General features: G+C 37.7%; 1 protein-coding gene across 1 annotated transcript in view; it reads right to left on the reverse strand.

The window, feature by feature from the left end:
• dph1 (diphthamide biosynthesis 1) overlaps positions 1-14,838 on the reverse strand; it is a 74,165-nt gene that overhangs the window by 47,619 nt on the left and 11,708 nt on the right. The window contains exon 3 of the mRNA XM_005804095.2: positions 12,257-12,320. Coding sequence (XP_005804152.1) covers positions 12,257-12,320 — 64 coding nt within the window. The remainder of the gene's footprint in view (positions 1-12,256; positions 12,321-14,838) is intronic.

A 14,838-nucleotide genomic window follows, 5' to 3' on the forward strand; every position in this document is an offset into this window, starting at 1 on the left:
ACACATACAGCTTTATTAGCGCAGACAGAGCCGGGCGCTGGGCAGCGTGTTGAGATGGAAAAGCCGCACAAAATTCTTTGTCCACAAATATAAATCATTCTCACCGCTCGCTCAACGCACCTCTGGAAGAGAGACTACAAGTTATTCCTGCTGTTCACGTAGAGCTGCGCAACCAGAGCTAACGCGGTGGGTTTTTAAACTCTTACCTTGATCAAAAACTCTGGAAAGAAACATAATTCCTCACAGGGGGTTGATGTGAATATCTATACAGGTCAGCCTGTGTCCAGTTTGAGTGAAAGGAGGCGAGTGGGATCTGCGCTAAGGTAAACTTAAGACATCCAGCTGCTGCAGCACGCGAGGCAACATGCAGAGGCACTAACGGTGTGATTGGTCCGGCTTTAAATGCATAAACTATAAACCTATCTTCTATAAACATATCTTTTAGGAATAAATCTGTTCCGCCAGTGAAACGCTCAGAGCAACAGAGACGCTTTCAATCCGGCTTAAAAAAAAAAACAGAAAAGTTTTTTCATTTATTATTATTTTCCTAAAAACATAAACAAGAAAGGCTTAGCCTGGTGGTGGGGCTCGTACAGCATGGCGGGCCGCCAGGCCTATAATATAGTGGGGGAAACCCTGATGTTCTTTGAAGACAACTTCAAGACACTTTAATAGGCTGTTATCCAAATGGGAGCAATAATAAGTGTTTAGGGAAATTTGAGCCAATAATCCAGAAGAAATTGTCAATACAGTAGTCTTGGAAAAAAAAAATCAGGTTCAGATTCCTGAGTGAAAACTCTCAAACATCAATCCTGTGTTTCATTGTAACAACCCATTTTTCTAAAAGCCAAAGAAAAATAAGTTTAGCTGTTATAAGAATTTGATGTGATTTATACTGACATTTTAAACAAACAAGTATAACATTATTTAAAATCCTAAAGAGCCATTACCTTAGCTGGCAAGAATATTACAGTTAGAATAATATCTAAACACATTTATTTATGGGTATTTTGATTTTTGTGCTATTTTTTTTTATATTTTTGTGAAATAAATCGTTAAGTTGAAGATCATACGGATTTGAAATGGTTTTCATTTAACCAGGAAGTTTGTTTCTACTGGTAAAATAGACAAGTATTTTCAACGAACAACAAAGCTGTCTAAGAATCACATTAATTAAAAAAAAAATTCTCTGTTTTTGGTTATGTAAAATAATTTACAACTGTCATAGCAAGAAATTGGATAAACTTTTTAATACCTCACATCAAAGGAAACCTTTTTAAAACTGCTGACCAGTGTTTGACATGTTTCCACTGGTATTCATGCTGATTTATCTTTTGAAATGAGCTGTAAGTTGAGCTGGAAGGCCTCCTTGCTTTTACCCTGATATTTACCACTCAAAAGGATTAATATGACTGCCAGTTGGAAGAAATGTGTTGATAAAGTTAAAAGAAACCTGAATCTGTGGAATAAAAAGTTTGGGTCTAATTGTAGAACAAACATCTGTTAAATTAGAGCAAGTTATCAATTGCTTATTGCACAAAACTTTCAACCTTTTTGTCCCAATGCATTTATTAGAATAACACAAATATATCCATCCATCCATCCATCCATCCATTTTCTGTTCACCCTTGTCCCTAATGGGGTCGGGAGGGTTGCTGGTGCCCATCCCCAGCTACGTTCCAGGCAAGAGGCGGGGTACACCCTGGACAGGTCGCCAGTCTGTCGCAGGGCAACACAGAGACATACAGGACAAACAACCATGCACACACACACTCACACCTAGGGAGAATTTAGAGAAACCAATTAACCTGACAGTCATGTTTTTGGACTGTGGGAGGAAGCCGGAGTACCCGGAGAGAACCCACGCATGCACAGGGAGAACATGCAAACTCCATGCAGAAAGACCCTGGCCGGGAATCGAACCCAGGACCTTCTTGCTGCAAGGCAACAGTGCTACCAACTGCGCCACTGTGCAGCCACAAATATATCATTTGAATATAAAATGATTCATTAGTTTCACTTCTTAGCAGAAGTGTTTCTTTCAAAACAATATCTGAATTTGGAGAGAGAGGTTTTTCAACAAGAGAATAACAGTCTTTTCTCTACAGACTGACACTGTGTAGCAACATGTAATTCATATAGATGTTAAAGACTGATGTCCCTCCAGAACCTTTGCTAGCTTATTTAAGGACTTTAAGCTGTGGAATTAGCATCACAGATAATGTCAGCATTTCTGAAACTGTAACTTATAACTCTGGTATACTTTGATAAAAGTAATCAGCTGGTGTTTACTGCCAATCTATGAAAACTTTACACACACAGTTCTCTGTTTCTGGTGTATTTTTGTGACAATGTCATGGGACCACAAACTAGAGGCTAGAAACAATACCACGTTTACCAGGAAGCTTCGAAAAATCATCCTGGAAAACAACCGTTTCTGTGCAGATAAACCCGTAGACCTAAATAACCCACAGTTGGGTATGATCTCCAACTCTGTGAACGACTGATTAAAAGTTAGTTTCTTGAAGAAGAAAAAGGCTTTTTGGAGCCTGAACTTAATATTACACTGCTTTCTGTGAAATTACAAGCAGATGTGCCAGGCACTGTGTCACCCAAAAGAAGAGTGATTATGGTGGGTCAGAGTGATTATGTTGGAGGAGGAACAGATGAGGACAGAAGGAATAACTTTGCATATCCTTCTTCCACGTTGCTGAAATGTGGCAAACAAAGAGAATCCAGCATGATGTAAAAGCTTAAGTATCTAATATTTCTAAAAAGCCAATAATTATTCATATTGTAGTTTAAACTACGAATCCAAACCCAAGCATTAACTTTTATGCAAGTTACAACCAAAGTGGCCACCCTGTCTTTCTGTATTCTTTGGGAAGAATCAATTGTACTTTTCACAACAGCAGGGACAATTTCAGAGGTGCTATTTTCCAAGATATCATATTACACAGTGTCAGCACCTACCAGAATTTCAGGTCTGCCAGGGCATGATGTGATGTGATTACGTTTCGCAAAGGTGAGACTGGTGGATATTTTTGTGATCCTGTAAGTCTTTGTCCGGGAGATGAGGATGGAGATTAGTGTGGCTGATTCACTTTCACCTCCGGGTCATGGTCGTGTTGACAGGCTTCAGTTTCATTCTTAAATGCCTCCTTTGGTCTTTGCTGTGTTCAAACTAACTAGGAACACAACAGAGATGTGAGAGGAGTAGAAATACTTTGGGTGTTTTCACACCTGATAGTCTGATAGAGTCGATTCGATTTGGGGACTTAAGTTGCAACTGAACAGAGTCAAACAAATCAAACCAATTAAAAAATGTTTTCACACCCTCGCCTGTGGTGGCGCTGTACTGAAGAAAACGACACAAAAACCTCTGAAGAAGACATGAGCATAACTTCCGTTTTCACGAAATGTGAACAAAAATGGAGTGCAACCATTTTAGTGGTTTTGGATTTCTCTTTCATCCTAGGTAAAAGACCACAAGCTATTTCTCCCTCTACTGCTAGACTCTCTTGACGTTTTGGCTGTATTTACCCAGAATGCCCTGCACGATTGTTCGCTTCCTGCTTTTGGATGGGTCTCTGGTCCGCTTGCATTCTCATATGTCAAACGAACCTGACTTTCTAGACAAACAAACCAGAGTTGGATTAATCTCTTAACCCATTGACTTAGATCTAAGTATTTTGAGGGTGACAGTTAAGAGTAGTGGACTAAACAGGGCTGGTGTGCTGGTATAAATGCAACCTTAGGCGCCCACTTCCTACTAAACGAAAGAAGGAATTTAAGATTCCAAATAGAACAGATAAAAAGTGGCACTGGGGAAAGTGATAAACTTTTCCACTGAAATATATGCCATCAGTCCTGTCACTGTATTTCTCTAAAGAAGATGTCACAAACCACGGGAACAGCCTCACAGAAGCTGACAAGTTTTCGCTGGGGTTTGCTGGAACCTGTTGAGATCCTTCTTCAGGAAAGTTTTAAGTGGGCAGTAGGAAAACGGCTGTCTGGAGAAACCATCATTAGAAAATACAACCTTCTATGGGTGAACTTGAAGCTCATACAGGAGTGCTCCAACTAATAAGCATCTCAATTAGCTAAAGAGCCGGCACAGGCGAGAGCCGAACGCAAGTTTGGGGAAACGCGTGTACGATCATTCACTCGCTCATTTGCCAGACCTGTTGCTCTTGCTCAGCCATGGAGAATGAGACAACGTGAGGGAAAGAATGCGTCGGAGTCTCCTGCGAGGCTTCTTCCTAATGCTAGGCTTGACATTTACCCCGGGAGGCTGTGGGCTGTGGCTGTTGCTGCTCTCACTGAAATGATTCAACCTGCTGTGCAGAAGGGAATCTATTCTGATGGATGTCGACAGCTAGGAAGTAGAGATGTCTTGGGGATGTGGGGAGTTGTGTGCTTATATTGTTTCTGGATTTACCAACACACAGCACTTGACATAGCTTTTATTTGAGCCATTTAGGGGGTTATTTTGGCAGTCACCAAGGCTTGGCATGATGAAGACGGATGGAAAACAGGTACGGTATGACAGTGGGGGTCTCAGAGGGACGGTTTTCAATCACCCTTTTGACTGAATAACCCTGTCAACCCAGCAATTCCCAGACAGTTTTACAGATACCAAATCCAAACCAGCAGAATCATTGAACATATAATTCTCACATGTAAGGTTGTCACAACACGCAATTAATCTCATGACACATTAAAGTGAACTCAATAATTTCCATTCTGATGATTATTTTTTGAAGGGAAATTTTGTTTGCAGAAACTTAAATTCATTTTGATTATGGTCTTGGTTGTGTGTGGTTTTAGTTCTGTTTAGTTTATCGTTTTTGGTTTATGAGCTTAATTTTGGACATTTTAGACATCTTTCAGTTCCAGTGTGGAGTGTTCTCTACAAAATTGTATTTGTGTTTGAGAGGGCATTATTATCCCTCAATCAATATATTACTTGAAAATGGTCTCAAAACAACAATATTATCATTTATTGCAATAAATACTGGGATAATTTATCGTCCTGCAAAATTTGTTATTGTGACTAACTCACATGTCACAAATGTTTTTTAAATTTGAGATATTGATGCCATGCTGAACTTCTTATCTTAATTAGAAAATTCTTTCTCGGATACCTGAAGGGAAAGTCAGCTTTTTATACTAACTATGCTGTTAGTATAAAAATTTCTGTCCATTGCACCTGATTTTTGGTTTTCTATCCACCAACCTGGAACTTATCTGAAATCTGGTTCCCGCGGTAACAGGTCTACCAGGTCAACTTAAACATCCCCAGTGACCTTGCGAGTAACTGGTTCCAACATAAAATGGAGGGTCAAAGTCACTACATAATATGCTTGTCACATGGGGAATAGAGTCGGACAATATGGCAAAAAGAAATTACCTAAATTTATTTTTTTTGATAAGGGATGTGCATAAGACTGACATGACAGTGTCATAAACATGACATAACACATGTTATAAACATGGAGTCTTCATGAATGCTTCTGATTATTGTCATGAAGTTTCATTCGGTAAATAACATTTTTACTTTTAATTGATTTTTTATGAACATTTTCATAGAATTTTGCATTAAAAAGGACATTACTGGCCAAATAATGCATAGTTGACACTTTTAATGGAACTTTCAGTGCAACTTCGCATTGAAAGTGTCACTATTTACCGAATGACACTTCATGACGACAGTCGTAAACATTCATAAAGACTCCTACATGTTCATAACAGGTATTATGTGATGTTTATGACACTGTCATGACAGTCTTATGCACACACCTTCAAATAAAGTGTCACCCCAGTTTCAATACAAACTTGGTGAATACATTTTTGTGCGTTTTTCCAACTCTGTTCCAACTTCGTCATGAGTCTTCATAATTTGCAGAGGTGCTTTAAATGTTACACACCATGTAACTTTGTGGTTGTTCCAAACCACAGATCAATGACTCATGCCGTGAAATAAATGCCATGGATTATTGGCCATCTCAATCAACGCGTAGGCTCAGTCACTGTTATATCTTTAGACCTATTTTTAACAAAGCACCCTCGGATTTTCTATTTATCTGTAGGTTTTATCTATTGGAAAGGCTGAAGATCTGATTAAGAATGATTATTTTTGGTGACTGTACAAGCTTGTACATCAAATATGGATTTGAACAAATGCATTACTCATACATCTTTCTTCGTTTTTCTCACTCACATTTTATAAGTTCAAAGTATTCCAATGCTGGGAAAGCTACTGCTGCCAAGTATTGTGTACAATACAGTGATGGCATAGTGAAGTTATCTTCATCGTTTTGCTCCTTCATCACACTTACAAGAGCGTGAAAAAGTAATTGCCTTTTAAATCTAATAAATAGCTGCTCCACTAATAAAAGCAACATTTCCCATTAAGTATTTCTGTCCTAATGCTTGTGGTTTTGGACAAAAACTCATGTGCTTACTAGGCCTGGTCTAGGCATAACATAATACTTTATCTATAAAGCACCTTAACAGTTCAACTACAGCTGACAAAAGTTCTGAACATTAACAAAATGGGGCTAAAAACAGTTATGTGTATATCAACCCAACAAGGGCATTTTTTCCTCAACAGATACATTTACACCAACAGTCTTGACTGATTTCCAACCCTGCTGTAATTTTGGGCAGTTCCACACACATTTACTGCAGCTATCCGGAGTGTTAAGTGTCCAGCAATTCAATTTTATCGATAATTCAGAAGTAACTTGTTAATTATATTTTCTTCTTTTAGCAGCTGTTGTACCGGTAGAAGGTACAACAGCTGTACCTTTTACCGGTACAGCTGTTGTACAATAATATTGTACATTTTTACAATATTATTGCAAATTGCATGTGTTCATGATACTGCGCAGCTAGCCTGACCATAGCTTTCCTACGCAATTCCACTCGATTTTAGTCTGCCTTTTGTGCTACGCCTGGGATTTCTCCCGTTGAGCTAGATTCTTCAAGCAGAATCTCTGCCGGGCCAATCAACAGACAGAAGGAGAAGTTGTGACGTCAATTTTCTGTGCAATTGTAGAATTGTAGTCTGCCTGTAGTTTTATCAACAGCAGTAAAGCTGTAAAGTTTAAAACGTCCAGGAAGCAATCGTTTTTAGTAGCTGAAAGCTCAGACCCTCTGTACGGAGCAAAGCTTAGAACAAGGGGCTGGTTTTTACCATCCTATAGTGCAGTTCTAACCTGCAAACGTTTTAAGCTGTGCTAGACTGCAGAATCTGTTGTACTGTTCTGGAAAACAAAGTCAAATAAAAGCCTTTTAATGATGCTTATCACACCCCAATAATCATGAGATGGCATCAGCTAAAGAAGGGCCTTGGAGAACTTTATGACATGTACTGAATATCTGAAAGGGAGAGTTATTAGCCAGGACATTTATATTTCTTTGCAGGCAGAGATTCTCTCAGTAAATTTTGCTTCCAGCTTATAAAAGTACCTTTCAAACCTAGAACAAGGCAATGGGAAACACACAATAAAATATAATGGTGCAGTTACCAGCACACACATTACTGGCAGTCTACACAGCATTATTGGTTTTGATTAGAAAGTTTCCTCTCTCATTCTGCCTGTGAGAGCTGACTCTAAACTAATCTTTGAACCCATATGACATTGTCACCACAGGCAGCGGACTGAATTATATAAATTGGCACAAAGAGAATCAGATAAAAGAGGCTGAGCATTGGAACAAACAGATCACTGCTCTAATGAGCATCAATGAGTTCTTTAATTTATGTCATTTGCTGCTAGTTGTGATTCTTGCCTCTCTTTTAATTTTATTTTTGTTTTTTTCCTACAGTGCTACACTGTATTTAAGTATAACTGTTTGAGAGATCATCCTTTTCAGCATATTTTTTCCTAGTTCAAATACTGAGCAAAAATATGCCAAAACAACTAAATAGATATTATTGTTACATTATTATCTACTGTAAACGTGCATATATAAAACGTTACACGTTTTGGCCGAAGCACATTCACTAGAGCCAGTCCTCATTAAGACTTTGCAATCCATCCAGCTGAAGGTCCTAACTATTGGTGCAGCTTAAGCTTTTCATCCTAATTTCAATATGGATCTCGGCCCGGTCCATGTAACAGGGGTTGGTAATAGGGATGACAAATCGGTCCAACATATGATGCTATTTTGACTTCTAGTAATACTAAAAATCTGCAGGTGAGACAAGGTCAGCGCTAAGTTCTGCCAACATGCTAACATTTTTTTTGCTGCATAGATGCTTCTAAATATTCCGTCATGCTCCGTCCTGTGATCTTTTTTTAGTTTTAACGTGAAAAGCTACAGCTCCACGACAGCGCAGCAGAACAGTAAGCAATCTTTATTGGTGGAGGTGGGAGGGTGGGAGAGGTAGGGTGTCAAATTAAACATCCAGAAGCAGAAAACTTTCACCTACGGGTTAATCCACTGACAGGATCTGCTAAATCTCATGTGCCATGCCGAGATTGTTATCAAGGCTATCCTCACTCTGAGGGTACAACTTAAGAGATTATATATAGTATGAGCTAAAGTAGGCAGAAAAACAAGGTTGGTTTAGGTTCCTCTTTAAAAAGTTAGGGCTTTATCTTTACATAGAAATCAAGGACCACACAACTGGGAGGGAAAAGCTAGCACAGGCAAGGATACAGCTACTGTATCTACTAAAAACCTAAAATCATGCCCGGTCAGACTGTAGCTATACTAGCGTCTTAGCAGTGACTAAAAACATTAATTTATTTTAATGTTAAATAATGTTAAATAAATTAATGTTGGATAAACCATGAAAAAATCAGCTAAAAAGCTTTAAAAAAAACAGTAATGGTGAATTTATTCAAATGTAAAGTAAAGCTAATGTAAGTTGTTTATGGTTATTCAACCAAAACATGACTTAATTTGGGGCTTTTAAAGAGTGATTTGAACTAGAGATGAACTAATCCCCTTTTTCACTTCTGATACTAAAGCAGATATCTGAGGTTTAGTATCGGCCGATATGATCGGATACAGAAAAAACTGTGCTAACTGGATTTAAAATGTTTCTTTTTTTGAATAAATGTACTGAATTACAAATTTATTCGATAACTTTTCACCAGCATACATAAATACACCAGTAGCTTCACAAGCTTGGCCTAACATGTAAAGACAACAACATTAATTTGTTCAGTCAGTGCAAGTAGGAGTAGAATAGCCAATGTGAAATAAGTAATAAAGAAATTGATACTGACAAAAACAATAGGTTGACTACCTTTGATAAACATGTAAAAATAAAAGTAATATTCTTCTAAATGGTTCAGAAACTGAAATTAGAAATTCTAATATATCGTAAGCTTCCTAAAATAATGACCCAAGTCATTTTTGCCCAAAGTGAATTTTTTTTTTTGCCTAAAACATCTTTTGGAAAGAAAGAAAGAAAGAAATGATGATTTAGTTGGGTTTTTTTTTTGTTTTTTTGGCCAAAATCCCTTTTGACAAAAAATAACTTATCACATTATTCCAGGAAAGGGATGATATAATGTGAAATAAAAAAAATAAAGGATGACGTCACCCAGAGTACAAACCATAGAATTAGACTGAACAGATCTGCCTTTATACATCAGCCACATTGTCACCGACACCTAATGTAGAATTTTTTTTTATATCGGGACCAATACAGATATTAGTATCTGATCGGTACACCTCCAGTTTGAACCATCTGTTCTCTTAAAAAAAAAAAAAAATTATAATAATTTAAGTTAACTTTTAAACATTAGAAAACCTGCTTACTTTGTGCCTGCTCTGATCTTTATTAAGAAAAAAAAAAGCATCAGTAATCCAGCAGATCAAAATGAAAACTATGCGAGAAAGATATTTTCTGCTTTGCAGTGTGGAGGAAAAATCATGCAGATGGCGACGAGAAGGCGAAAAACATCGAGAGACAAATGATAAAAGACGAGCTATAAAGGAAGTCAGAAAAGCAATTAGTGTCCGCTAATTGCTCTCATTAGAGGAGATGAGGCCGATTTAGCGGCGTTCCGTGATGGACGTCCAAACACGTAGCGTCAATGTGGACTGCACAGATGTGCGGTCTGAGCGCGCCGCAGTACATATTGGCAGCTCTCAGTCTGATAGCAGCAGAGCTGATAAGACCGAAGTCTATCATCAAAACTGCACTCTATCTTATTTGTGTTAAAGAAGCAGAACTGACTGTAAGTCGAACAGGAGATAGAGAAACAGCAGACGCCTCACAGAGGAGCAGTAAAGATAAACAGCATTACGGTGTAAGAGATGATGTATAAAAATGTAGCGACAGAAAGACAAGGCTCAACACTTACAAGTGTGCGGCCTTACTATTTATGTTTTAAATAAATGCAGCAAGGCATCATAATATAAAGCCCGTGTAATCAAGAACAAACTTAACACACTAAAACTGATGTGATCTAAGCTTCCTGCATGAAATCAAATACCTCACTCGCCCTGAAAAGTTTATAGGAGCTCCCAGCACTCTATCGTTCATCTTGTCCATTTTGTAATCGGGTTTCAATTGACGAAACACAGTAAGGAATCCACGCTAAGTGTTTAATGATAGCACCCATTTTCTTTAAGAGAACACATGACAGGCACAGCTCCTGGGGAAACAAGGGCAGGCTGAGAGCAAAATGAGACCGCAGTAACAGCAAGCAGGGGGAGAGCAAAACAGAAAGAGAGAGAAAAAAAAAAGATGTTTTAAGTACATTATGGCCCACTTGCTCAAATGTGTTTTGAAATGTGTCTTTTTTTATAAGCACTACAAAACAAAATCTAATTTACTGGAGACCAGCCAGAACCAGAGTTCAGATACGGCGGACCATTGCGGCGCAGAGCGAAAGCATCCGTGTCCCGTTTCCCCGCATTTTTGTCACATTACAACTGGAAACTTCAGCGTGTTTTATCGGGATTTTATGTGACAGATGAACACGTGATTGTGGTGTGAAGTGAAAATGAGATATGGTTTCCAAAATGTTTCACTAAACAGAAACACTAAAACGTGGATCATGAGTTGATGAGTTTCCACAAGTGGTAATAGAAAGTTTTGTCAGTCACTCCCAAACTGTGGAAATCAATGTTTTCAACTCGTGACACCTATTCTACATTAGATTTTAGGTATGGACTGGACCACTTTAACATATAAACATGCTTTGATCCAAACCATTCCATTGCAGCATTGGCTGTATTGACCCATTGTATATACTGTACATTTTGCATTTAAGATAAAAGAAAAAAAACGTATTTGTCTGTAAATATGCTCAACCCAGAACTCCTGAAGTGGCATAGTTCTAGCTTCGCCCAGTTCAAATATAGTAAAAAAAATCTCCAACTAAGCACAATTTGATGTCCAATTATTAATCAGTCAATCCAAATAATATTCAACAGATCAGCAATATCACTACCTTGATGCTAAGTCAAGTACAAAGGGATGAGCTTTTCACATGATGATATTACAAGTATTTTTTTTAGATGCAGATTAATCCTTTGCTGAGGTAAGGAATATTTTAGTGTGTTTTTGTCAACAAAATGGTTTTTATTTGAATAAGGAGTTCAATTACCTGTTTACTTGCATATTTTATGTATTTACAGTATTGTATAAAAAAAGGCCATAGTGAAACATTTGCAGAATGTGGCAAAAGTTTTTATCTGATTAACAGATTAATTGTCAAATTAATCAATTAAATGTTAGAATAATCGATGTAATAATTGATTACTAAAATAATTGCAGCCTTATGTTGTGTTTGCCAATCGCATGCAATTACAACCAAATATCGAAATTTAAAAGACTAAAATACTTGTAGAAGCTACAACATGTTTAATCGGAAATCCTCCTTCCTTCAGTAAAGAAATAAAAGAAATTTAATAACATAAAATAAAGTCTGTTTGATGCATTAGGGCCAACGTGGATGTAATTAACAAGAATGATAACTCTTCCCTCCACTCCAACTGAGAGCAACAGGAGCTCCGGTATCTGCTCCGTCCAAAAAACCACCCCCCCAAAAAAACACATCTTAATCACATCTCATTTTCTGCAGAACTGGTGGTTGAGTCAAAGGCGTGGCGTTACAATGATGCTCTCAGTCTGCTAATGAGTGCCAAGTGGCCACGGCAAGTTTAAGGTTACATGCTGCTGGTTTGACTTCTACGCCTGCAGCTGGTTCGCACACTCCCAAATAATAATCTGAAATAAAAAAATAAACAAAACACCTTTTTAGTTCCTCCAGCTTACCTCTCTATGATGTCGGCGATGGCACAAGCAAACATCTGCAGGCCCTCCGGAAGCTGCAAAGCGACTGAAACGAAAAAGACGACGACAAACAGAGGTTACATGCTCGTGTTCTAGCAATGGGGGACGTGTTATTGCAAACCTGGTGGACGGCACAGCTGTGCTGGTTCACAACGCTGATAGCAAACGGTGACATTTCAGAGAAATATTAATTCTGCTGCTGCCGGTCACGTTTTAGCGGGTGACGGGCTGCTGGAGAGTCCAAAACGATTACCGCAGCTCTCTGCGGCTCACAACTCGCCACCAGCGCCATGCGCAGCGCTGAGTCATTCTGCCCTTAAAGTCAGGCAACCAATTAACTTTCACTTGGCCCTCTGATCCCAACAATAAGAGGTCAGTTGATTTACTGACACATGAGCCGAGAAACCCGAAAGAAAAATCTAATTTTAGGGCTTTGCTAAGCAGTTTGTGTCTCTTCTCAGACTCGAAGACAGGCATGCTTTAGTTCTTTTATTTTTTCATTTTAATAAACACAAGCAAAAGTGCCCAGAAGCACAGTTTGCCTATCATCTCTGCTGCACCCTGCATGCAATCAGGGAGCCCCTTTCCTTTATGCATATTCCTTCAAAGACAAATGACTGCTACTAATGTAAACACACAAACCGGCTTTGAATGAAAAATTCTCCTCCTCAAAAAAAAAAAAAAAAAAAAAGCATATTAAAGAAAGAAAAAAAATGAACTGGATAAAGATATTTCACATGTTTTCTATCAAAACCTCAGTAATAAGAAGTGAGTCGGCTCGGCGCACACAAGGGATCTGAACTACATTCGCTGGAAAACATGTGGGAGCTTTGGCAAAGGAAACTTCTTAAGATAGAGAAATGAGGAAAATGTAGAAGGCAGCCGGTTCATCTGAAAACATCTAGTTGATGATAACCTGTGCAAACTGAGCACTTACAGCATTAGTTATTTTTCAACCAACAGTTGTATTTCGTCACTCAATATAATCACTAGTATAATCTATTAGGGATGCAAGTTATCGATTAGTGAACGAATAGATCTTATTAATCAATTAATTACCAAGCAGCCACTTTGTTACAAAACTCAGCTTCTCTCATATCAAGAGAGTCAACCGTCTTTCCACAACATGATGCACTAAATTTTTAATTATGCAGAATTTTTTTAAAAAGCACATATTTTAACAACTTTGTGTGAGCTGTGTCAAATACTGACTGAATAAACAGATAACTGTGATTTTCTCACAATATTCAACTTAAGACATATTTATAAAATATGACAAAAGAGGGATCTGTTAGGTTGCAGAATCAAAAAAAGATGAATAGAGTAAAATATGTGAAACACTAAATGAACAGAAATACAATACAAAGTGCAGCCAGTGTATGGCAAACCTTTTTAACATAAAATCAGTTCATCCTGACTAGCCGTAATTACTTTCTAGAGAGCTAAAAATGGATCTACATTTTGTCTATGCTAAAAGGTAATTTAAGATGTCTTCCGTTACATTTTGACGAGTCAAAATTCATTTCAACATATTTCAAATGACGTCACCAGATCTGTCATTTGACAGGTCGCACATCTGTAATTACAATTTAAGGTCTTTCAAACGTAATTATGACTGGTCAATATTACATTTTTAGATACCAAAAATTAAGAATTAGACTCTTTGTGCAAAACGTACAGCCAAAATAAAAAGTGATTTGTGATTGTTATAATGTGCTCAAACTAATATTTTACACTAAGTAAACCAGATTACCTGGTTTTGTTTAAGAAAAACGGATCTACTTTCTAACACAATGCTAACATCAGATTAAAGGTCCTGTTAAATCAGTCAATCAGTGATGAAAACCAGCTAATTTCTCTTGAAGGGCTCTGACCTGGGGTCAGTGCAATTGCATTTATGGGCTGATAAAGGGAATGTCAAAGGATCAAACACTTCTGTCTGTTTTTGATTTTCTTTGAATGCAGCCATTCAGGGTTTAAACAGCATTATGTTGATATTCCTCACTTCATTCAGGATTAGCTGATGCTAAAAAAAAATACACTTTTAAAATGACAGCAGCTGGATGTAATCAGGAAATAAAAATAAAAGAAAAAAGTTTAGGTTCTATTCAAAATCCTAACATTGTATTTTGCCTCTAATTACATTCACAAGTTAGATCTTCATCTTTAAATAAAAGCACTTTCCTCTAAAATGTCCATCATTACAGCAGTGCAAATGTCTTGACAGATGCATTTAAGATTTTTTTCCATAAACAAATAGTATATCAAAAATTAATCCAGGAAGAATTTAGCTACATTTAGTGATATTAATCATTTTCTGTGTCCATTAATTAAATATGGTAACATCTTGTTCTCAGTCACTGCAAACACACTGATGGAGCCATTTGTAATCCTCAGAGGAAGAAAAGGCGAAAAGTCAGATGTGGATTACAGGGATGACAACGAGAAGGTGAATGTGGCACAAAGTCAAGAGAAGGAATGTGGTGATAATGAATGGAACGCAGCTCGTGAATATTTGCTAAAAACAAAAAAGGATCTGCTTTTCAGATATTTTTTCTAACTTG

This window comes from Xiphophorus maculatus, chromosome 18 (genome assembly GCF_002775205.1).
Source record: "Xiphophorus maculatus strain JP 163 A chromosome 18, X_maculatus-5.0-male, whole genome shotgun sequence".
NCBI lineage: Eukaryota > Metazoa > Chordata > Actinopteri > Cyprinodontiformes > Poeciliidae > Xiphophorus > Xiphophorus maculatus.